The 25,342-nt window shown below is 44.4% G+C and overlaps 1 protein-coding gene across 2 annotated transcripts in view; it reads right to left on the reverse strand.

The window, feature by feature from the left end:
- Nucleotides 1-2,646: 2,646 nt before the first annotated feature.
- The window catches only part of IRAK2 (interleukin 1 receptor associated kinase 2), a 51,559-nt gene continuing 28,863 nt past the window's right edge, over nucleotides 2,647-25,342 (reverse strand). For both annotated transcript variants that reach the window (XM_088798411.1, XM_019732668.3), the window contains 10 exons: nucleotides 21,923-22,011; nucleotides 20,443-20,637; nucleotides 20,295-20,359; nucleotides 17,859-17,973; nucleotides 16,253-16,362; nucleotides 14,490-14,685; nucleotides 11,665-11,727; nucleotides 8,359-8,559; nucleotides 4,811-5,084; nucleotides 2,647-3,845 (listed from right to left, as the gene is read on the reverse strand). In XM_088798411.1, coding sequence (XP_088654537.1) covers nucleotides 3,733-3,845; nucleotides 4,811-5,084; nucleotides 8,359-8,559; nucleotides 11,665-11,727; nucleotides 14,490-14,685; nucleotides 16,253-16,362; nucleotides 17,859-17,973; nucleotides 20,295-20,359; nucleotides 20,443-20,637; nucleotides 21,923-22,011 — 1,421 coding nt within the window. In that variant the 3' untranslated portion in view covers nucleotides 2,647-3,732. The remainder of the gene's footprint in view (nucleotides 3,846-4,810; nucleotides 5,085-8,358; nucleotides 8,560-11,664; nucleotides 11,728-14,489; nucleotides 14,686-16,252; nucleotides 16,363-17,858; nucleotides 17,974-20,294; nucleotides 20,360-20,442; nucleotides 20,638-21,922; nucleotides 22,012-25,342) is intronic.

Consider the following 25,342-nt stretch of genomic DNA (forward strand, 5'->3'; position numbering starts at 1 on the left):
TATGTCACCGACGGACATTCAAATTGGTACAACCTCCCTGGAAGGCAGCACTGTGTAGTAACAAGAATGAAAACAACCTCAATATGCAGTAAGGAAAGCTAGTTATATAACTACAGAATATACATTCAGTGGAATGTCAGGCAAAAAGAATGAAGTGATTCAAAAGAATGAAGTGGTGAAAAAGTACGGCCAAGAAAGATGTGAAAACACACAGGATCCAGAACAGTGCGAATGAAATGTGTGTAGTAGTTATAATAATAATAATAATAACAACAATAATAGGAGTGGAGCTTTACGATATTTTTAAAGGCCTGAGAATAACCATTGTGTATTTGTGTTCCTAACAGCTTTATTGATATAATTTACATACCATAAAGTTCACCCATATATATAGTTCAATGGTTTTTTCAGTGTATAATTCTTTTTTTAGTATATTTAGTATATAGCGTTGTGCAACCATCACCATAACCATAATCTAATTTTAGAACATTTTCATCACCCCTAAATCTTGTGACCATTACAACTCCCTTCCTCAAACTCACCCTCTGCCCTACACACACACACACACACACACACACACACACATGCACGCACACATGCACGCACACATGCACGCACGCACACACTCTTTTAGTTTCTGTCTCTATAGATTTGCCTGTTCTGTACATTTCATAAAAATGGAATCATACAATATATATTGGCTTTTACTTAGCAAAACTTTTTCAAGTTTCATCCATGTTACAGCATGTATCAGTACTTCATTCTTTTTATAGATAATTTTAATTAAATAAGTTTTATAAATAATATTCCATAATATGGATATAGCACATTCTGTTTATCCTTTTATCTGATGGACATTTGAGTTTTCTACTTTTTGGCTCTTCTGCATATTACTGCTATGAACAGTGGTGCACAAGTTTTGAATGGACATGGTTTCATTTATCTTAGGTAGATATCAGTGGAATTGATGGGCCATAAGAAAACTATGTTGAACCTTTTGAGGAACTGCCAGACTGTTTTCCAAAGCAGCTCACCATTTTACAATATCACCATCAAAGTATAAGGGTACCGATTTCTCCACATCCTTACCAACACTTGATGTTGTCTTTTTTCTTCCAGCCATCTGAGCAGGTGTGAAGTGGTATTTCATAGTGGTTTTGATTTATATTTCCCTATTAACTAATGGTTACTTTGGTTCAGTCATCAGTTTAAATGGAGACTGCAGCCAAGAAGTCAAGAGAAGGCTGAAACTCAGAAGGGCAGCAGTGGAAGAATTAGGAAAGATCACCAAGAGTAAAGATGTGTCATTAGAGACCAAGGCTAAGGTCATCTACACCCTTGTATTCCCAATTACTAAGTACAGATGCAAAAATTGTACAGTGAAGAAAGCTAATAGGAAAAAAGAATGATTCATTTGAAATATGGTGTTGGAGGAGAGCACTTTGGATACCCTGGACCACCAGAAAGATGAACAGGTGGGTCCCAAAGCAAATTAAGACTGAAATATTGCTGGAGGCAAAAATGACAAAACTGAAGCTGTCCTACTTTGGCCACATCATGAGAAGGCAGGGTTCTTTGGAAAAGACAATATTGCTGGGAAAAATTAAAGCAGCAGGAACAGAGGCAGACCAAATACAAGATGGACTGATTCCATAAAGAAGCCATAGGCTAAATCTACATGCTGTGCAGGGCTGTTGAGGATAAGACATTGTGGACCTCACTCATTCATAGGGTCACCAGCAGCCGACTCCACAGCATGTGACGCACATGATGACTAATGGAGCAACAAGATAAAAGTTGTTATCATCTCTGGAAGAATACCAAATTAGTAACAGTGGTTGCCTCTGGGAAGAAGAAATGAGAAACTAAATTCCAAATGGTTAAAAGCCTTCCTTTCCACTATGTAATCTTTTGGATTTTTTCAGTCACGGGCATCTATTAAAAAAAAAATTTCAGGCTGTCTGTCCCTCTGGGGATTCATGAAAAGGCACTGTGGTGCCAATGAATCCCTGGAATTCATATACAGTTGTATATGTTTGTATTTACAATTTGCTGAGGGAAGAAGGTCCGTAGCTTTCATCAGATTCTCAGTGAATCTCCAGAAATTTATGAAGCCCTAAGTCTGGAAATGCATGTCTGGATAACCAGTACCCTATTGCCATCTGCCCTCTATTGCTCAAACAGCCCTGGAAACACGCTGCTCACAATTGTAAGGTGCTTACCACATGCCAGGTCTTACTTGGGGCACGTGACACACCCTTTCGTTGAATTCTCAAAGCCACCAGAGCTTAATACAGGGGTGTCAGTACAGCTCACTGTCCACCTGGGCTGGAGCCCACCTGGCTTTATTACATATCAGTACAAAGCTGACCTTGCTGGGGGCTGTTGACTGCTTACAGCAGACAGGGTCTGCCCCTTGCCCGGACAACAAACCTACAAAACAGGTATTTTTTATTCTCCCCATTGTATAGATGAAGAAACAGAGGCTCAGAGTAACTCCCTAACTTGGCAGATTACACAGCTATTAATAGCCAACATTGACAGCCAGTGCCCAACCTCAGCCACCCCATGACACCCCACTCATGGATGCAGAATTTATTCTTCAAAGAAATTCATCTGGACACAAAACTAATTACAAGGTATCTGTTGACTTTATCAATGTATTTTTATTTTACAAAAATAAAAAGGAAAAAATCACTATAGAATTATTTAAAATAAGGCACACTGAATTTAAAATAACATTTGTTTCATAAAAAGATCTGCAACATGACTTTTCAGAAATATACCCACTGCATAACCATTAGGTACATGGCAGAAATCTAAGTTTAATGTCTTTTTATTTATTTTATAAAACAGGACAAGTGCATTTTCAAAATACGGTACTTCTGTAGCCATGTCTCATGTGTTCTTCCCAACAGCCCAGGGAGGGAGAATGAATAAGTGTTACTTACAAAGAAACTGAGGTTCCAGAAATTAAATGATTGACTTAATTAGCAGCAGAATCAGAAATGAAATCAGTTATCCTGATTCTATATTCAACCATAAATAATACATATTCTCAAAATAAAAGCTCCAATAAAAATATTAGCATTAGTGGAATGGGAGGATAAGGGTGTAGAGTGGACATTAAATAAATACCTGTGGGTTGCAAGATTTCCAACAGAGAAAGCAGAAAACCTACAGAGCCCTTTGCCAGGTGCCTGGCATTTATAAAACTTGAGACCTTGGGAAGTGAGTCAAGAACTGCACTGGGACACAAGTTGAAAATCTTTCAGGTCATGGAATTTGCAGGCAGCTGTTGGCAAATATGACCCAGAGATCTTAACTTTGGAAGTGCTATCAGCATTCAGAATGCTCTGTCAGTTGAGGGCTGAGAACGAGTATCGGAGTATCGGCATCTGTTGGAGTGGTTAACATCACATCCTCCCCGGAACCACGAAATTGCCCACATCCTGGGCCCATGTACCAGGGTTGCCATTTCAGTCTCATGAAACCCAGTTCTGACTAACAAATCCCAGAAAGGAAGAGGACTTCATAGATTTTGGTGTCTATAAAGGCTGAGGTCCCTTCTTTTTTCCTTTACTCTGGAATATGGAAGTTTCTCTCCCTCCCCAGAAAGCTGATGTTTGGTTTGTGTTTCCTGGGAGACCTTGGATTCTGCCTCAGACCTTTATCTTGACTTGACAGTCATCTTTCTGATTGAAGACAGCAGTCCTCGCTGTCTTCTGGGCATCAGGGGCCAAAAAGCTCGATGCTGTCCAGTTTCTCCTCTTTGTAGAGCAGGATATTCTCCATCAGTTTCCTTTTGGCCTCGTTAATCTCGATTTTCCATGAAGTGTCTGTAGCTGATGTTCAATGGAAAAAAAAAAAAAGCCACTTGAACAAAAAGCATTTGGAAACAGGTACTACTATTACAATTCTAGAAAGTCAGACTTGTTCTCTGAACCTCACTTGAACCAGGTTTCTGGGTTTTTTATCACCTTTGCCTTTGGAGGAAGCCCTGTCACCTGCCCCCACCTTTCAGAAAGGAGGGGGCTTCCATGCTCCTCCCTATGGAAGTAGGGAAGGGGGCAGGGTAAACACTTACACCCTCTTCCACATGGGAGGAGGAGCCATAGAAGTGGTCAGGCCCTGGGACACTCATTGAACCGCATTTACTAGAGAACAAGGACACTGCATTGAAAAGGCCTTCCAACTTTTTCTTTCAGACGGAAGCCTGGTATATTTGGACCGGAGAGGCAGATATAGAAGGTATCTTTAGAAATAGGATGGCTTGTATGCTGTGAAGTGACGATGGAGAGGTGGGCAGGGACAAACCAAACAGAGACTTGCCGGTCTGAAGGAAGTTCTGACTTGGTCCCTAAGTGTGACGGGAGCTACACAAAAGCTTTAAGCAAGGAGTGACATGAGTTGTTTTTAGAAACCACTCTGGTTGGTCCCTGGAGAAAGGACTGATGAGGGGCCAGAGTGGATCAGGGAGGACAAAGGGAGGTTGTGCAGTCATCCAGCAAGAGGACAGTGGCTGAGACAAGGGAGGGAGGTGGGGGCCATGCAGAGAAGCAGATGGAGCTGAGAGAGAGTTAGGTCAATGGATAGGACTGGGTGATGGACTGGACACAGCGGGGGCCAAAGGGAGAGGGAGCTGTCAAAGATGACACCCCTACGTTTCTCTTTATGCAGTCAGCTGGTATGTGAACAGCTGCAGAACCAAATGACCGCGTGAAGGAGGGCGATGGAAGGAATAGATGATGGGCTGAGTTAGGGACACACAAACGAGTGTGTATATGCACTCAGATCCCCACACACTTACCGTCCTGGGGAGGTTCTGGACTGGTACAGGGCTCAGAGGAGGAGTCGGCCTGCATCCTGCCTTCTCCATCCTCTGTGGGGGAAAGCAAAGCAGCAGCCCCAGACAGGGGTGCTGTCTTCATGGAGGAGGAGGTACTGAGGCTGGAATTGTCCACATCATCTGTTTCTTCTGGAGTGTTGGAGGAAGAGCCTGTGCCCTCGGAAAGCCCACCCCAAAGGAGTGATGTCTCCTGACTTCTGAGCTGCTCTTCCACAGCGGCCACGGAGTCACACACCTAGGGGAGGAGAGAAATGAGAGCACTCACCAGGAATTCTTTCTGAAATGAAAAATCTAACAGGTCTCTCAGACCTCTGGAGAGACAGACACCAAAGAATTAAATGCTTGTTGCTTTGTCCGGAAGAACAGCATCCAACCTTTAAAAAGAACTGAACTTCCCCCCTCCCCCACCCCCAACCCTAGCCATAGGCAGACCCATCATAGTATCGCATTCCTCAGACCAGGTTTGGGCACATGACCCAAGCAAGCCAATCAAAATCCTTCTCTGGCATTTTTCCACCTAAAGCTTTTTGAGGAAAGATTCCCCTTTCCTTTCTATTGGCAGAGCCAGTCTCCTCACCACACACAGAAAACCCATTTACAGTAGGTGAAAATGAAGCCCCAACACAGAGTAAAGCAGAGGCAAGGGATGGAGAGAGAGCCACAAGCACAGACACAGATAGCTGCACCTTTGCTGATTGAGACCCTGCATCTAGCTCCTCTAGCAATGCCTGTGCTGTCTGCTGTTTGGTTAAATGAGCCAATACATTCATTCATTCATTCACTCGTTGATATTCCATCCCCATCTCTCTCTCTCTCTCTCTCTCTCTCTCTGTCTCTCTCTCTCTCTCTCTCTCTCTCTCTCTCTCTCTCTCTCTCTCTGTCTCTCTGCAAGAGTTTGAGTTGAGTTTCTATCACTTTCAACTAGAAATGCCCTAAGTAATATGGATATTATCCTTAAGAGCTTCTCTGGTTAGGGAGGTTATGAAAATTAGAGGAAGGCAGGGAAGGAATGTTTCTTCTTTATACACACACACACACACACACACACACTCACATATAAAGGGCATCATACATACATACACTTAATAACAATAACAAAACTCATTTGCTCGGTGTCTTGCAATGTACAAAGCACATTTGACACATGATGCTCAATGGGGTTTTAGTAGATAAGAAATTAAAAGATCAAAGAGGTTAAGTTCCCTGCCTAAGGCCACCCAGCTAGTGAGTAGCAGAGCTGACCACTGAACCCAGTCCTGTTTGTCTTCAAGTCCATGACCCAGTTGATCTCTCTTCTTCCTAGATTGGCTATAAAATACTGGGGGCAAGGACCAGTCTTCATTCCTCTTTCTATACCTAAAGTACTCTATCCCCTTTATTGTACACAGCAAATGCCTCTTCATCCTTCAAGGCCCAGTTCAAGTGTCACCTCTTGAGTTAAATCTCTACAGTGCATGCCCAATAAATATTTGCCAAGCTTAAGACGATATTCCCTTATAGCTACATGTGGCCACGTAACTAGGCTCTGGCATACGAGGCGTGAGAAAAACTGATGTGCGCATTTCCGGGTCACACCTTTAAAAGGAAGGGGGTCTGTTCTCCTCTTCCTTTTAACCCCTTTCAGTGGCTGGCATGCATCTGAGCTAGAGTAGCTATCTTGGACTCTGAAATGGAAGCCACCTGGAAAGGACAGCAGAGCAACAACAGAGGAGCCTGGGTCCCCAATACGGTGGCACTGCCACATCAGCTCTGGACTGCCTACATTCAAACTGTGAAGTTAAGGAGAATAATCTGCTATCTCGTTTAAACCACTGTATTTTGGAGTCTTCATTATAGTAGCTTATTCTAGAGTACTTTAACTGATACACTGAACAAAAGAATGAAATGAATGAAGGAATCAATGCTTGAATGAAAGAATAAGTGGTTGAGGGAGAGAGATGTTTTAGGACGCAAATCTGATTATGTCCTGCCCCTGCTTTAAATGCTCAGTGACTTCCTCAAAATCCTGACTGTGCCCGCACGGCCCTCTATTACTGGGCTCCTCCTTCCTCAGCAGCCTCATCACAAGACTTTGCCCCGGGTACTTTGTGTTCCAGACACTTTGACCTTCCAAGCCCTTGACCGTGCAAACATCTCTCTCAACGCAGGTCATTTGCATGAGCTGTTCCTTCTGCTTAGACAGTTCTTCGTCCGCTTACATACCACTTCCTGGGAAAGTCCCCCGTCACACACTATCCCAGCACTGACCACATAGTTGATTACTGGGCAATGTCGGTGAGATCCAGGAAAGTGGAACTGGCCTGGCTTGTTTACATATACCCCCAGGGCCCAGCATACAAATGCTGAAGGAATGACTGGAGCCTGTGGCACTTGGGCATAGAATAGCCCAGGTTTAAAACAATGGCTCAGGTTGCAAGACCGTGGACATTGAACTGAACCAGGAGACCGGAGACCTCTGATAGAAATTCACTCTGTGGCCCCATCTTCTCCCCTGTCTGGACCTTTACTTTCCCATCTATAAAACGGGAGGCTTGGACTACAGCAGTGGTATGTTTGAAGACTTTTTTCAGCTACCAAACCCTTTCCTCAAATAAAATACTGAGAACCCAATATAATTATAAGAAGTGAAAGTGGTGTCTGGTTAAAATTATGGGTGGGGCCTATAGCACCCCACAGCCCTCTTGCTGCCAAAAGCAACTCATGAGATACTTCCAAGGAGTCCCTCGCTGCCAGACACTTGAACATCACTCAGCTACATGATCTCTAAGAGTCCTTTTGGGCAGTAATTTTATCCTTAGAAAGACCTAGCAGCGGTCCCCAAATTTCTACCTATTACCACCTCTACATATCCTGTCCATAGGAAAATGTTTTATCCTGTGGTGCTTGATTTCTGGGGTGTCTGCCTAGCCCTTTCTCTAGGACCTGGCCCTTGCACCTTCAGGGGTTGACCCCGGGATTGCCAGGTTTATATACTGGACCCCGCCCCCATCTTACCCAATTGGCCAATAGGTAGACACCTGACCCTAGCTAGACCAATCAGGTTCTCTCAGAGACGTTGGCATTGGGACCTGGAGAGTTGGTCTTTCAGTGAGGGTAGAGCTATAACTTGTAAATGAATATAGCCACATCCCCTAACCAAGAAGATAAAGGAAAAGAAAAACAGGGCCTACAGAGAGAAGAGGAGGAATAAGGCAAATTCAGAGAAAGCAGAGTTCTGCTAACATCGGAGGGCGTAATCCGGAGCCCCTGAGGCCAACAGCACACCTCCCTAGGGCTCCTGAGACACCCGTATCCATATATGGCCCTGTTTTGCTGACGTGAGCTCCAACACATTCTACGACTTGAAACCAAATACAGCCCGGGTTTATGAGATCACTTCTTGGTGAAGGGATCGACCCTGAGTCTTAACCTAGTCCCTGGAAAAGCAGACCCATGCGGCCCCCAGAAATGAGGCCACGCTGACCCAGGACAGGGCTCTTCGCGGGGGAAAGGCTGAGAATCAAGCTCACCTCCGTCAAGCTGGTGTTCCGCCTCCGCAGGCAGAGGCAGGCGGCCGTGGCCAAGGCCTCGGCACAGTCCTCCGGCAGCCGCCCTGCTCTCTTGTCTAAGTATTTCCGGCAGATCTCCTGGGCCATCACATTCTCCATGCCCGTCTTCCGGGAGCAGAGCGAGGTGGTGCTGCTTGGAATTTCACTAAGCAGTAAATCCTTCTGCGGGAAGAAGAGTGGACACACCCGAGTGAGCTGTAAGGGTGTGGGACCCAAAAACACCTGACCTACCCACCTCCATGACTACACCAGCGCTGCAAAAACTTCTCAGAAAACCAACAGGATTTCAAAAAAGAAATGCAAGGATCCCAGAAACAAGCAAAACAGCCAAGAATTGGAGAATTGCTAAATTCTCAATATGCACAGGGCATTCCATAGTACACTCAAAAAATACCATAAATGCAGTGGCTTAACCTTTCTAGGCAGGCCTCAGTTGCTTCATCAGGAAAATGGGGATAATAAGACTAACAAAAAGATTAAATGACATAATACACCTAAAGCATAAAGTGTGATACTTGATACAGAGTAAACATTCAACAGTCTATTAGTAGTAATAATAGCTACCGTTTATATACTGTATTACTACATGCTGAGAAATTTACTTATATTAATAATTTAATTTTATTAACAATTACAGGGACAATCTCTTATGCTATAAAATAAACATTTTAGGATGTAGAATTCTGACCTGTGTATATTTAATTGGAGAAATTAGATCAGGAATTGCCAGGGGCTGGAAGTAGGGAAGGAGGACTGACTATAAAGGGACCCAAGGGAATTTTCTGGAATGATGGAAACTTTCCATATCTTGATTGGGCTGGTAGTTATATGACTGTCTACATTTGTCAAAACTCATACCATTCTGTACACCTCAAAAGCATTAATTACACCTCAATAGAAATGCATACATATGTCCAGAATGAGACCCCCCACACAAAGGCACCTAGCAGCTTTATTTGTAAAGGTCAAAACGTGAAAACACCCCAAATGTCCATCAACAGGTGACTGGACAAACGGTGGCATATCCATGCAATGGGACACCATTCAGTAACAAAAGAAATAAGCCACTGACACACAGAAAGAGAATAGCCGTATCTCAGAATAGCGATGCTGAGTAGAAAAAGCCAGACAATAAGAGAACACACACTGTATGACTTCATTTATATGAAATTCCAGAAAATGGAAACTTTTATACAGTGACAGAAAGCAGATCAATGGCTGCAGGGGATGGTAGGGGCAGGAAGGGATGTGGGGGAGGATTCAAAGGAGAAGAGGAAACTTCTGGGGTAGTGGGTATGTTCATTATCTTGGTTTGGTGATAATGCCACAGATACATACATGTCAAAATTTATCATATATATGCTTTGTCCTCTTTATTTATAAATATTGATAAACTTACACTCATAAGTTTATTTACTTATAAATAACTTCATGGTATTCCATGGTGTGTATGATTATATTGTAATTTCATTAACCACCTCTCAAATGACAGATATTTCACTTGTTTGTAGTGCTTCACTATCAAATAATGTTACAACAAACTTTCTTGTTCATCTGTCTTTCCTCACTGTGTGTGTTTCCCTAGTGTACAAGTGAAACTACTGCATCAGAGGGTACACACATTTTAAATTTTGAGGGAAACCACTCAATTCCCTCCAAAAACACTGTCGCCACAAACACTCCCCCCATCACGGAAGAGGGGTCTCCTTCCTCCTACCCTGGACCACACTAGGTATCAGCAGCTTTCATTTCTGACTCAAACCTTGATTACACGCACAATCTGAATTGTGTATGTACCACAACAGATGATGAGAGAATTTTTTGGGTCTAGAGAGAAATATTTGGGTCTAGAAGAGAAAGAAACTAGATTTTAAAAAAATTATACCCTTCACATTTTCAAAAACCATTAGCAAAAAGCACCTTCTAGCAAATTTCATATAAGCGTCTCGAAAGTCTCCTTCTGTGACATTCACCCAGCGAGCCCCAGCAAACTGTTAGGGAATGCATCTCAAGAAGATGTTTCTCATGTCAGGAGATGAGAAACTGCCCCAAACCACTCAAACCACATCCGAGCTGCCCAAATGGTCTTCTTTGCAATATTTAGAGCTCGGTGCCCAAAAGGGGTGGAGCTTGGGGAGTTCAGCAGAGGGACAAGTTGTGACTTTCTGTTTGTATAGGAGGCCGTCAGCTCTCCACCCCAACGCTCAGGGAATGCTTTTGGGACCCAGTCACAAAAAAGCCAACTGCTCTAATGACCTCAACAACAAGTCAGAAAAGGGGCTCCCCTCTTAAACTGCTGAAGAGGACCAGAGCTTGCACAGAATCTGGAAGTCTGCAGAAAACATGGGTTCAAATCCCAATTGATCTCACTGAAGGGCACAAGACAAGTTTCTTCACCTTGGCCTTAGTTTTCTCATCTGAAAAATGGGATGACGATAATAGTGGTTGGACTGCCATGAGAATTAGACAGTCAGGAGAGTGTCGGGATTGAGAATTCAGGATCTGCATGCAGTCCAGAAGACCTGACTCAGAATCACAGCTCTAACACTTAGTGTAGCTAGGATCTCACGCAAATCTCCGAATCTGCTTTCCTCATCTATAGATGAACAACATAATGCCTCTATCAATCTCATGGGGATTTTGAGATGATTCAGAAAGATAATTTATGGAAAGTGCCAACAAGCTGTGTTGTTATATTTTTGAAATGGCACTGCATACCGTGTTTCCCTGAAAATAAGACCTAGCCGGACAATCAGTTCTAATGCATCTTTTGGAGCAAAAATTAATATGACCTGGTCTTATTTTACTATAAGACCGGGTATAATATAATATAATACAATACAATATAACAATATAATACCGGGTCTTATATAAGGCTAGGTCTTATTTTTGGGGAAACACAGTATATGATAGTTCTTTGAACCTATCGAAAGTGGAAGTTATTGGATTTATTATAAAGCCAATTTAAAAGGACTGAAATTAACTTTTACTAATTTTAGGACAAACTCTATTTGACTGCCTGATGTGTAGAGAGAAAAAAATGAGTTTTCCCTAAACATTCTAAATTCTACTATCATGAAAAAGTAATTGTTGGCTGGCAGGTGGGGTGGGAGATTAAAGCTACTTTGCACAGACACAAATTAAACCCTAGACTGAGGCCCCGTTAGCATCTGTAAAATAGGTACAGTGGAGGCCCCTCCCCTCCTGACCCTTCATAGCTGTGAGACCCAAATGTAGCACCCAGCCAGAAGTGACTGGTTCCCTTACCAGGTAAACTGGGCTTCGGTCGTTGTCCATTGCAGGGATGCCAGTGAGAAGCTCGGCTAACACCTGGAGAGAACATGGAGTTAGCACAGTTCAGGCACTCGTGTACAAGGTCAGGCAAGAGATTCTGGCCAAGAGAGAAGCTTCTTCTAGGTAACAGAGTCTGAGCTCCGGGCCTGGCTCCGCCATTTTCCAGCACAGACACTTGCCCAAAAAATCTAGAACATGAGACTATCACCATACTTCCTCCAACTACCTATACCTCTCAGCTGGAGTAGAAGGTTTGATTAATTGATAGCAAGGTAGGGAGGCTGGAAAAACAAATGAGTGTGTAATACCATCAGTTTTATATATATACATACACACACACTTACACACACATATCATTCATATGTATATATATACACATATACTATATGCATACACATGCACATACACATATAATATATACACACGTATATAAATGTATATATATACATTACATATGTATACACATATATATCTATATATACATATATCTATATACACACATACATACACACACATCCTATATTTTAAAGATAATTTCATTTAAAAAACCCATCAGAAATGGCAAGCAAACACTGCTATGTCAACCTCAGGAAAGAAGGAATCCATTTGTAAATATTTATTCTATACAGAAAATCTCAGCAACATCAATAGCATATTTCATCCATAGAGACCTTCATTAACATCATTTGTTCGTTAATTTATCTGCTCACAAAAGGAGCACAGACCTGAGTCAGTGTAAGCCACCACAAAATTGACAAGCCATGATATGTGTCTTAGTAAATGGGAAATCTGCTTTGAACAGGAATTCTTCGCAGAGATAATAGCACGGAGGTTAAGGGCTTCTATAGTCAGACAGACCTGGGTTAAAATTCTGACTCTGTTCCTTACATGTGCAAGTGTTCTTTGGGCAAGTAACTAAAATGTGAGCCTGTGTCCTCATCTGGTAAATGGGGAACTAGTGGTTGTGAATATAAAGAGTCAGTACCCCACCCTTAGTGTCAAATCTCTCTCCTACAACCTCTCCAGAAGCAACTCATAATAGGTTCACATTTACTGCCAAGAATTCCTCACTCCCAGAGGAAGGGCTCCGAAGGTTAATAACAGACTGGCAGTGACCAGGAGGGGGCAGTAGAGGGCACTCCTGCAGCAAGTGGACAGGAGCCAATTGAAAAGGGACTCCCCCATCAGCTCCTGCCAGAAAAAGAGGGAGGATAAAGGGAAAATGAATAAACAAACATTTCCTCTGCCTCTTCCACACAATAAGCTCCGTGCAGGGCCTTTTACAGAGGTCCTTTAGTGCTCACCAAAAAACAAAAAAAAAAACAAAAAAACACTGAGAAATGCAGTGTTCCCCATCTGAGGAATCAAAATTCAAAATCATATTGTCAGTCGGTGGCAGGGCTGAGAAAATGAGTGCAGGGAGCCAGTGGGCACTGAATGAATGAATGAATGAATGAGTGAGTGAGTGAGTGAGTGAATGAATGAATAAGTGAATGAATGAATGAATGAATGAATGAAAAAGCCAATTGTTACACCAAGAGCTGAGCTAAAATGTCAAGAGTAAACAGAAATCAGGAGTTTGGGTATGAAGGTGGGAATAATAAAAATAACCACTATAATAATAATCTTGATATGTGCAGGATACTATGCTAACCAGTTTATGTATATATTATCTTATTGATCTCCACATGTATCAGTACCCCCATTTTACAGAGAACAAAACTGAGGCCCAGAGTTATAGGTGATGTACCCTAGGTCATTTAAGCTCTACACTATAGTGTCTGGCAATCTGCAGGTTGAGTCCCAACAGGTCTTAAAAGAGCAGGAGCCTGGGCGAGCCCTGCTGAGCTTCGCTGAGCCACTCAGTGGGGCTGATGGGGCCAAGGAAACCAGCAGGGTCAAAGGGCTGGGAGACAGAAGAAAGCGGAATCTGACATGTGGAGATTGGGCTAGGGGCAGAAGGTGGCTTAGGGGAAGGGCACTAGTGGGGGAGGTAGATAGGAGACTGTGGTCAGAGAGAGGAAGTACAGAGTTCTCAAACCTATTTGGCCATGAACCTTTAAACACACCAAGCCTGTAGAGATCTCAAGGAATTTGTGTGCTGTAGAAACATACACTGGAGACTGCGCAGACCATGAGCTCCTGGGGGTGGTATTTATTTGAATTATATTTGCAGTCCACACAAATTCTACACACTGTAATGACAGACAGGATGGTGGTGAGGAGGGAGGTTGGGTGAGTAGATGGATACTGAATGGATGGGTGGCTATTGGATGGATGGATAGATGGATGGATGGATGGGTGTTGACTGGTTGGATAGATGACTGGAAAGATGGATGGACAGATGGACAAAACAGATAGATGAACAAACAAAGACAAATACAACTGGATAAATAGATGGCTGGCTGGATGGGAATCAGGAGACTATCTGTAGCCCACTAGAATCTGGACACTCATGAGTGCCTTTACTTGGAGGATTGGCAAACTTTTTCTGTAACAGGCTAGATAGTAAGTATTTCCAGCTTTGTCAACCACAAACCAAGTCTCTGTCACATAGTCTTCATTGTTTTTAAATTATTATCATTCAATCTTTTATAAATGTAAAAACTATTCTTAGTTCTAGGCCATACAAAATAGGCCATAGGCCAGTTTTGGCCTGTGGGCCATAGTTTGCCAACCCTTACTATATTTTGATGGGACATATCTATGAGCCTCTATGATAGCCTGCGCTTACAAAGGTGCTGTAGGAATGACAAATGAATATAGGCCCAAGTCTAAGCAGGGAAAGAAGGTCTTACTATTCCACAGCTGAAGATGTCCACTCGCTTTGTCAGCTGTCCCACTCTGATGAAATCTTCTGGCAGATATGCAGCTGAGGCTTGGAAAAGGTGGGTCTTCATCACAGTGTATTTTGATCTTTTGTTGACAGGACACATGTGAGCCATTGGATGGGCCAACATAGGGGTCAAGTTTTGGTCTAGCAAAACATTGGAGCTGTGGAAAACAAAGCAGAAAGAAACTTCTCATTTGGGGCTGGACAAGAAGAGGTTGCCATGGAGACCTTTTTGGAAAATAACTTAGTAGTGAGTACTGTCAGCGTTAGCAAGTTAGGGTCACTGAAGACCCTCAACATGGAGTTTCGGAGCCAATCCTGAGAGGAGAGCCCACTCCCACCAGCAAATGGGGAGGAGCTAAGATTAATCCTGCTGCCTCAGGAATGGCATTTGATGTGACCAAAGAGAGGCAGCTATCCTGATCCCCACAGACGTCCACCCTGGTCAACCTCAGCTTGGCCAAGCCCGTAAGTTGTGCCGGCTCAGTCCCTTCTAACGCTGTTCTGCCCCTGAGCTCTGGCCCAGCTGACTCAAGTCTAAATGCCAGCATCCTCTGGCACTGAACCTCCCCAGATCGTGGAGAATAAGAGCAATAAAAATATTCTTGGACCTAATCATCTAAACCATGGGAGTGAACTCTCAAAAAGTACTGCAAAGTGGTAGGAAGGAAAAAAACACTAAGCTACATGTGCAAAAATATTCAATGTAGAACTAATAAAATACCTCATAGTTTTTTTCTTTAAGTATATACCAATTCTAATGTCCACTATTAGGAGTGTGTAAGTAAATTATGGGCAACCCCTGCAATGGAAGACTAAGAAGTCACCAAACATGATGACATGCAATGTGGGGACATGTTTACCATGTTTAAATGAAGAGGGGGAGAGAATATAATTGGTAACCAGGTGACCATGCTACCTTAGAGCTAAGAATTCTGTGTGGGCAGGGGCGAAACAAGAAAGAGAAAAATAGAGGCCGGCTGGAGTCAAGGCAGTTAGCCAGGCCGACCTCTCATCTTTCCATTTCCTTTCTTGCTATTACAGTTGTTTGTGCAATCAAATAAGAATCAGGGGAGAGGACAGAGAAAAGGCTTCCCTTTGCCAAATAGAGAGAGGACCTTGGGGAAGTATGGGTCGCACGGTTTTGAGCTCCATTTTGCCAAATCCTCTGGTATTTTCTGGACTCTCTCCCCCACGCTGCCAGTCCCCAGACAAAGACCTCTTGCTGTTGGATGTTTGGGAGCATGATACTGAGAGGCTGGGGTGCATGTCAATCTGCAGGAAGCCTCCCTGACTCAAGTTGCTTTCACTAACAGGTACACAAGTGTATTTGTGGGGGGGGCGGGGGGGGGAGACGGGGGGGAGCAGGTCTCGGAGAAGACCCTGAGCACAGAGCTCAAAATCCCAGGGGGCTTGGCAGACATGGCCCAAACTCCAAGGACCAGGTGCAGACCATCTGGGTGGGAAGTAAATACATCAGGGTCGTGGGGTGCTTGCTGGTAACACACCAGCTCAGAAAGACAAACGTGGTGACAGGCAGGCAGGTCACGCTGACAGCAAGCAGAGACACAACCCAGAAATACTTCTTTCTGAGAGTATAACAAAAAAAGAAAGAGACTCAAGGCAGATGAGCTGGGGAGACAAGGCAAAAAGCGAGACAGAGGAAGAGGAAGGGGACCCAGGAATGTGTGCTGCCTCATTCCTGCAGCCTGAGCCCACCTCTCTCACCTCTTGATGTTGCTGTGGATGATATCCAGGCTGTGAAGGTGCCCCACGGCACGAAGCAGCCCTGAGAAGATGCTGATGCGCTGGGGCCAGAGGAGGGGGTCCAAGCCACCCTAAGAGAAAGAAAGGAGTTCTTAAAGCCCCATGGCAGGGTCCTGGGCTCCTGTCTCTCCAGCTCTTCATATCCTCTGCAACAGGGCTCGGCCAGGACGGTGTACTGGCAGGGTGCCAGTTTTGACACCCGACAGATCTAGGTGTACATCCTAGCTCAGAGAGACACTAGCTGTGTAACTTTGGAAAAGACACTCAACATCTCTGAGCCTTGGTTTCTTCAGATATAAAATGGAAATGTGAACCCCTATGCTTTAGGGTTGTAAAGATTCAAAGGAGCGTATGGTAGGCCCGTAGCATAGTGCCGGCCACACGTTGGGTGTTTGATAAACAGCAGCTATTTTAGTGGCAGCTCTAGACTTTTTCTCTAGGAGGGGCTGATGGGGAGAGGAGCTAGGGAGCTTGTATTGACACACCAGGGACGTGGGTCTTACACCCATTTTATGTGTTTGGAGAGACTTCACAGGGGCCGATGGGGATTGTGGCAGAGCGCGGCTAAAGTCCCCCCACTTCCCCAGGTGCTGCCACTATTTTCTAAGACTGAATTTCCAGACTAAATCACCCCATAGTTTTCAAGTCATGTCTTAGGTCCCACACCCTCTAAGAACTGGCCTTGTTAATAGATTTCTTCTCAAAAACTGAAATTTAAAGACACATGAATGTAGTTTAAACCACTGCCTGACACTTATCAGCTGTGTTCCTCTGAGCAAGCCACTTTGCCTCTCTGCGCCAGAGACTACTCTTTTGGAAAATGGAGAAAACCTCTTGGGTTGTGGCAAAGCCTGGAGGAGACATGTGTAAAGCCCTTGCACATAGTGAGAGGTCAGCAAAGCAAACATGAATAACTGCTTTGTCTGGTTCCACCCAAAAAAGCCATAATTCTGTTGTGGAGTAACTTTTTTTCCCCTCTGTTTGAGGATTTTATGAAAGGATGTTTGTTTTAAAAATTATAATTTTAATAGCTATTATAGTCACGTGGTATAATATGTGAAAGGTACAAAAGGATATGTAGTAAAAGCTTCCCTCCAGTCCTGCGCCACAGCTATCTAGTTCTCCTCCCCAAAGGCAGCCCAAGTACCAGTTTCTTGTATCTTTCCAGAGGTATATTCCATAAATACACAAGCAAACACACATACATTAGAATAGCATTTTTAAATAAAATTTTGCCTCCACTTTTCCATACTCTGTATCTCTTAGTGCTTTTCCTTGTCCTATTGCACTGGCTAGCACCCCCAGAACGATGTTGAATAAAATTAGTGCTATGGGACCCTTTGTCTTGATCTTGACTTAAATGAAATGCCTCTTGTCAAATAAATCTGTTATAGGTTTTTACCTGAAGATGTTTAGACAGATCTTATATATTCTGACCCAACTTTTCTTCTTGAAGGGCCTCTCTGGATAGCCCCTCTCCGCTCTGGTCATCTATAAGTCCTTAACCCTTGATTCTCTAACTGGTTGCTTCCTGGTCCTGCTCTCTGACCATGACCCAGCCCCTTACCTGATCTTGGAGTCTGTCTTGTAAAGACCCATTTGCCATGTAGGGGTAGATCAAGCCATAAAACTGTTTTCCAGTGCAGAAGCCCAGCAGAGGTAAGACGTTGGGGTGGCAGCATCTGAAATCAGGCATCGGTGCAGGGGTGAGGAGTCAGACAGAAGGAGTCATCAAAGGCTGCTCCACTTCCTTACCTCCCACCCCTCTTCTGCCCTCTCCACCACCCTAAGGGCCCAGCACCAGCATAGAAAGATGAAAATTGCCTGCCTTCAAGGAGCTGGAAGCAAGTTGCTTGAACTTATCCTGCTTCACTCCTCTGAAGCATGACATCTTAACCACCCCATCTTCTGGGGTGGTTAAGAGATTTAGAGATTAAGGAACTTGCCCAAGGTTACAACTAACAAGCAGTGAAGCCAGGATCAGTAGTTCTTTTCACTCCCAGAACTGGAGTTCCTCCCCGAAATCCCCTTCTGCTGGGCTCCAAGTCACCCGTCCCTCCTGACTCCCCTCCTGACTCTCCTCCTACCTCTCTGACCACTCTTGGCCTTTTTCACCAAGACCCTCCTCCTTTACCTCCCTCTGAAACCTGAGTCTCCCCAGCTAGGCTCATCATCTTGACTTATAAGCTGCTCTACCAGGTATCTCCCACTTCTATGAGGAATGCTCTCAAATCTCATCTCCAGCCCCAGTGCTCTATATGAGCAGCCTAGACTCAACAAGTCCCAAACCCGCTTCTCCAGCCACAGTTACTGTCACAGTGAAGGGTACCACCATCCATCCAGTTTCCTAGAAACCTCTTTACCTCCCCCATCTAACTAGTCACCATTCATTGTCATAAATAGCTTGCCAAATGTCCCTTTCCTTCCCCCTCCTCTGCTTTGGGTCAGACCCTGATGGGCTCTCGCCAGGACTGTTGTAATGGCCTACTGCCGGACCTCTCTGCCCTCCTCCACTCCCCCCAAGCCATCCTTCACACTTTTCATATCATTAGAGTTATTTACACTTCACTTTCCCCACCAGACTTCTGAAGTCAGGGGCTCTGTATTCTTCACAGTCTGCACTTCCTAGAGCCAAGTTAAGGCCTTGACAACTCACATTTGCCAAATCAATGAATGAAGGAATGACTGCCAACTCCAGGAAGGCACTACGCCAAGGTGGAAAGGTATTAGACTTCCAGTTTCCACTAAATGTGTATGTGTATATAAGTATGTGTATGTATGTGTGCATTCATACATATGTATAAATAAAGATTAAAGAATATACCGAAATATTAATACAAAATATTAATTTGGAGATATTATAGGTGATTTTTATTTTTTTATTTGTAATTTTCTTTATTTCTTAAAATACTCTACAACTATCATGCATTACGTGCCCAACGCTGCATGTTGGCAGAGTTTCTCAGACAATGACTTGCAAATGACAGCTGGTGTCAAGCATATGACAGGTGCCCAATATGCATTTGTTAAGTTCATCAGTCAGTGATGGCAGAACCAGGACAAGTCCACAGGTCTCCAAACAGTCCTTCCCCTTTTCTTTCCCAGTCCCCACCCAGCTCTATGACAGGGAGGCTCACTTCACTTTTCCAGCCTCAGTTTCCCCATCTATAAAATGAGCAGGTCTGAGGATGGCTTTTGAAGGTCCTTATTGCTCAAGATCAGAGGACAGCAAAATTTCTCTGTAAAAGCTAGACAGTAAATATTTTAGACTTCGCAGGCCATATGGTCTCTGTTGCAATTCCACAACTGTGCACTGTCACACAAAAGCAGCCACAGATAATACAGAAATAAATAAGCGTGGCTGTGTTCCAATAAAACTTTATTGAGGACACTGAAATTTGAATTTCTTATACTTTTCATGTATCATGAAATACTTTTTCTTTTTCTTTTTTTTTCAAACCATTCTTAGCTCTCAGGTCATATAAACACAGGCAGGGCCAGATTAAGCCTGAGGGTCATTTGCCAGATCCTGCTCTAGGGCGCTAGGATTTTAAAATGGATTTGCCCTTAGAGTTGGTATCGGTAAGTGTCTGCCCATCTTAAAAAATGGCATAGGAAAAAAATAGGATAGAAACGTATTTCTTTCCTCCAGGATGAAAGCAGTTGAACCAAGTGAACCAAGGTTCTTTTATAATTCTAATCTATGCATATAGTCATTATATAGAAAAAGCATGGACTGTGCAGCCAGACCAATCTAGGTTTAAATTCCAGCTCTGTCACTTACTAGCTCTGTGATGTTGGACAAGACACTTAACTTCTCTGTGCCTCAATTTGACCATATGTAAAATAATGTGATAACAGTAGCTACATTATAGGGTTCTTGTGAGGATTAAATGGGTTTATACGTACAGAGTGCTTAAAACATGTTTGTCACATAGGAAGCTCTCCATAGGGTTAGCTGTCATCATTATTAAACAAAGTATTTTCCTAAGGGGAGGCTTACCTATGATAAATTTGTGTCTCTGCCTGGAAGAATTTTTCAACTGATCCTGGACCTGAGCAGGGCATCTGTGGGAAAAGACATTGAAAGGTGAAAACCCAGCCTCACCCGTGCAGCCTCCAGCCCCTACTAGAAACCAAGAAGTGCTCACTTCTCTGAGCTTCTTGATGACAAATGGTGTGCCGTGCCTTTGCCCTCTGTAGATGTCAGCAAAGGTCCCCTCGCTGATTTTGTGGGTTTGGTTGAAGTTATCGGTTGCCTGAATCACGTCCACCTCACTCCAGAAAAGGCTTTCTCCAGTTTGGCTCGGAAGTGTTTCCTGCTTAGGTATAGAGGTGCTGCAATCCTGGGGATTCAGAGAGAAGAGACAGAGATTCATACTGAATTAATATGGGACATGCTATTTCCCTACTCAAACGCGATTCTGTAATCCGAGCTCCAGAGCCTGCTTGCGTGCGTAAGCCTATGAAAAGCAGCTCTGTTTCAATAACATCTCTTCTTAAAAATAGGTGTACATAAACTTAAGTTTGTGAAAGTTATATATACTCTAATAAACAGTTTTTTAAAATTGGGGGGGGGGGAATTCCCTTAATCCCATTATCTACTTAACTGTTAGTAAAGCTTAGTGTATTTCTTCCCAACTAGATATGTAAGGATGTATTTAACAAATGGAAATCATGACACACACGTAGTTTTGGTATCTGCTGTTTTCATTTAATATGATACCATGGTCACGCTCCCAAGCTATTAAGTCCTCTTTGACAATGATTAATTTTCAAAGGTAATTAAAACCCTGTGGAAGTGACAGTCTCCTTTATGGGAGTGCTTCATTAACCAGACCCACGCAGAGCTAGCTGCTTCACCAGGCACCCTGCCCACGACACTTTTAGGGGTCCATAAAACTGTTTTAAAATCAGAAGAACAAAAATGAACTTTTAGAGTGGAAGAAGATGTTTTAATTTTTAATCTAGCTTGAATTACATTCATCTTTATATCAACGCAATCGTAAAATATAATTTTAATTTTTTTTTAAATGAAGGAAAGGGCCCATAAAGGCACAAATGCCTAAGACCCACAAAAGTCATATGTGGCCCTAGACCCAAGTCACTGAAAATTCAGGATAACTCAGACATATTTTCAGTTGAAAAAGGTTGGAGGGGAGGTGGTTTGTAAGCCAATGACAACCACAACCAATTTATTTTGAGGGGAAGGAAGATGCCAGTTATCATCTCTCATTTAAACACAAATAATGAAAAAGTTCATCAAAAAAGTGTATTCAGGGGGTGTCCGTATGGCTCAGTTGGTTAGAGGGGAGCTTTTGGTAACAAGGTTGCAGGTTCAATTCCCACATGGGATGGTGCACCCCCTACAACTAAGATTGAAAACGGCGACTGGACTTGGAGCTGAGCTGCGCCCTCCACAACTAGATTGAAGGACAACGACTTGGAGCTGATGGGCCCTGGAAAAACACACTGTTCCCCAATAGTCCCCAATAAAAAGACTATTCACTAAAGTGCACCAATCCCCCACTCCCCCACCCCCGCCACCCAGCCCCAGCTTTATTGATGACCAGTACTTACAGTTTTAGAAGCTCAGAGTAATTTGAAATCACTAGTGGATGGAGGATTTACCTTTGAATCAGATGAAGCAGGAAGGCTGGTTTTTAAGGCAGGAGGGGCATCTTCAGGAGGCAGGAGGTTGGTTCTGGCTGGAACGGGCCCTGGAAAGGAGAGACTGTGGGTCAGGAAGTGGCCGGCTGGAGGCAGGCAGGAGGAGCTCGGTCAGTCCCCAGACCAAGCCAGTCTCTGATTCATTCCACAAACACTTATTGTCCATAATGACAGCTGCCATATCTTGATACCCCCAGGTACCACCCAACGCACTTCTCATGCCATTACCTAAATGAATCCTTATGACAGCCCTAGGGATTGGTCCCATAAATGATCCCCATTTGGTCAGTAGATCAACAGAGTTACTAGAGGTGGTCACCTGCCCAGGGCCACACAGTAAGTGGCAGTACCAGCCTTCAAATGGAATGCATCTGTGTGACATCCAACCCCTACATTGTCCCACTTCCCTTGCAAAGAGCAGAGAAAAACTCAGAGGAAAATTAGCTATGAAGCCTGCCTTCCAGAAACCTCCACCATGGTAGGAATGGCAATAACCAGCCTCTGAGGTCAGAGGCAGGAGAGGCCGGCCAGGGGGGCTGGGATATCCAGGAAGGTTTCAGAGTTGAAAGAGCATTTGAGCTGGGCTTGAAAGATGGGGAAACATTTCCAACAAGTAGATATGAGGTAGGAGGGCACCAGCCCATGGGGAGGTATGACAGTGGGAAAGCATCATGCCAGAGACTGTTCTAAATGCCTCACTTGGGGGCCGGCCTGGTGGCTCAGGCGGTTGGAGCTCCGTGCTTCTAACGCTGAAGGCTGCCGGTTCGATTCCCACATGGGCCAGTGCCAGATGACTCAGTTGGTTGAAGCGCAGGCTCTCAACCACAAGTTTGCCAGTTTGACTCCTTGACTCCCTCAAGGGATTGGGGACTGCGCCCCCCGCAACTAAGATTGAACATGGCACCTTGATCTGAGCTGCTGCTGAGCTCCCAGATAGCTCAGTTGGTAGGAACCCATCCTCTCAACCACAAGGTTGCTGGTTCAACTCCTCGACTCCCACAAGGGATGGTGGGCTGTGCCCTCTGCAACTAACAGCAGCAATTGGACCTGGAGCTGAGCTGCGCCCTCCACAATTACAATTGAAAGGACAACTTGACTTGGAAAAGTCCCAGAAGTACACACTGTTCCCAATAAAGTCCTATTCCCCTTCCCCAATGAAATCTTTAAAAATAAATAAATTAAATAAATAAATAAATAAATAAATAAATAATCAATAAATGCCTCACTTAACCCTCATTTAACCTCTACCACAGTCCTAGGAGGTAGGTACCACTATCCTCTACTTGTTACAGAGGGTGAAACTAAGGCCTCTGAGTAATTGGGGGCCGGCCCTTCCAAGGGAAGCTGACCTCAGGGTTGCTGGCCACATTCACCAGCTTCCCGTACGTATTTCTGGTTTATGACATCAGGAAAGGAGTGATTAATCTGGAACGTCGGCCACACACATTAAAAAAAAATTCAGAAGGCTGAAAATAGTACCAGGATGAATCAGCCCTGCTAAACTATTGATCCAGGCAGCTGATAAAACAAGTCACCTGGAACAAAACCTGAGGCTCTTTCGTCCGCCACGGAGCCCAACAGAAGAGGCATCCTAAACCTCTCTCCCTGGGTCTGCTCCCGCTCCTAGAGTTGTTAGGAGTTTTTTGTTTTTGTTTTTCACATTTTTCAGCATTAGGTATATTTGAAAGAACTAAATTTGAGAAGGTACCATGTTTGCACACCCACAGTGTATCAGAGAACGTGAGCACGGAGCACTAAACACACACACACACCGGAGCACATACGTGCTCTCAGTCCATCAGTGCACTCGAACTGTAAACTGAGCTTTGGGGTAAGAGCTATAGCTCAGACTCCAGAAGTAAACTTTTGCCGAACAAACAAATTATTTAATAAATCCAGAATGAAAAATAGAATAAATAACATCAGCAACGTGCCGCAGACCAGCTGCTGGCAGCATAACTGACCTAGAGCCCTGCTGCTCACGCAGATCCATGCCCACATCTGTACCCAGGCCACGCTTCCCACAGGCTGCTCCCCACCCCCCACAGGGCATGCGTGCAGAGGGGAGCCTCAGGGGAGAGCCAGGACTCTGATGGGGACCCCAGTCTTTTCAAGGACACCCACTAGCCTGCCTTTGACTGTAGGCAGGCAGTACCCTCCCACCCGCCTTCCCACCCTCTTTCCTTCCCTGGGGTCCAAAGGTGCCCCCAGCCTTGCCTAGCTCTCTCCCCATTTTCTCTCAGGCATTTGTCCTGTGAAAATCTTTGCATGTTCATCGTGGCTTCTGGAGTACAGGCCCCCACTGGCCCACGGGTGCAGGGACCCCACCTTGCAGAAAGACGTCCTATCACTGCCACCCCTGTGATGAAACCTCTGCCCCTGCCCTGCCTTCTCTTGACCTTGGCCCAGTACCCTGGGCCTATGTCCCCCAAACTGTGGTCACGTTCATCCACCTCCTAGATGTTGGCTATGTCTCTGTGCTGCCTCACTATGAGTTACTTGATGTTTTTCTTTCAATCCACTTTAACTCACATAAGTATGCATTTGGCCTTGAAATCCCTAGGTTTCTGTACATGGGATGTATATTTTTTCTAACGTCCATGTTCTCATGTACCACTGGGGACACAGGCTCCACACTCCGAGAATACTGCTCCAGGCCAACTCGATCTCCCTCCTGCTTCTTTCCTCGAGTGCTGTGCCGCCCCCGCTCCCTGGCCGAGTGCTCGCATCAGAGCAGGGCTGCACAATGGCCCCTGTCCTCTCCAAGGTCACTGCTGACCTCACACAGCCAGGACTTGTGATCTGACTGGATGCTTGGGGTTCACTCTGGGGGCTATACCAGGTCCCTTGGGTTGGGAGGATCACTGAGGTCTACTCTTGTGACAAATGAGAGCTACTAGTAGTAGTTGGAGGAGTGGTTGAGTCTATTTATTCCTGTGGTTTTGGAAAAAAATAAAAGGAATGAGGTTTGGGCCACTACTGCAAGGCTGATACATCAGATAACAACGAGCCCTTGCTTTGCCAAATCTCATGGAAGAACTGGGTCAGGGAAGACACTGGGCTACATAAGGGTCATTTCCAAAACACCAAGAGTTAACCCTTCGTGTACCCAAACTACTAAAAAAAAAAAATTCCCATGAAAATCTTTCTAGAATATCTGCTTTCCCAAGCAGAATACCTCCAATCTCGCTCTGCTGTGTTGCATCACTGGGGGCCTGAGCACAGAACGTGTGGTGGTGCTGCGTCTCGTTTGGGGTTCCCTGTACCCTGCCTAGTGGCTGGCAGTGGATCTGCCTCTGCAGCTTCCCAGTCTCCTTTCTGTTTATCAGACACAACTGGGCTCAAGTCCTGGCTCCATCTTTACTAAAGATTTGACCTTGG

Source organism: Rhinolophus sinicus, chromosome 5 (genome assembly GCF_057876585.1).
Source record: "Rhinolophus sinicus isolate RSI-liver-muscle chromosome 5, RSI-T2T, whole genome shotgun sequence".
Lineage (NCBI taxonomy): Eukaryota > Metazoa > Chordata > Mammalia > Chiroptera > Rhinolophidae > Rhinolophus > Rhinolophus sinicus.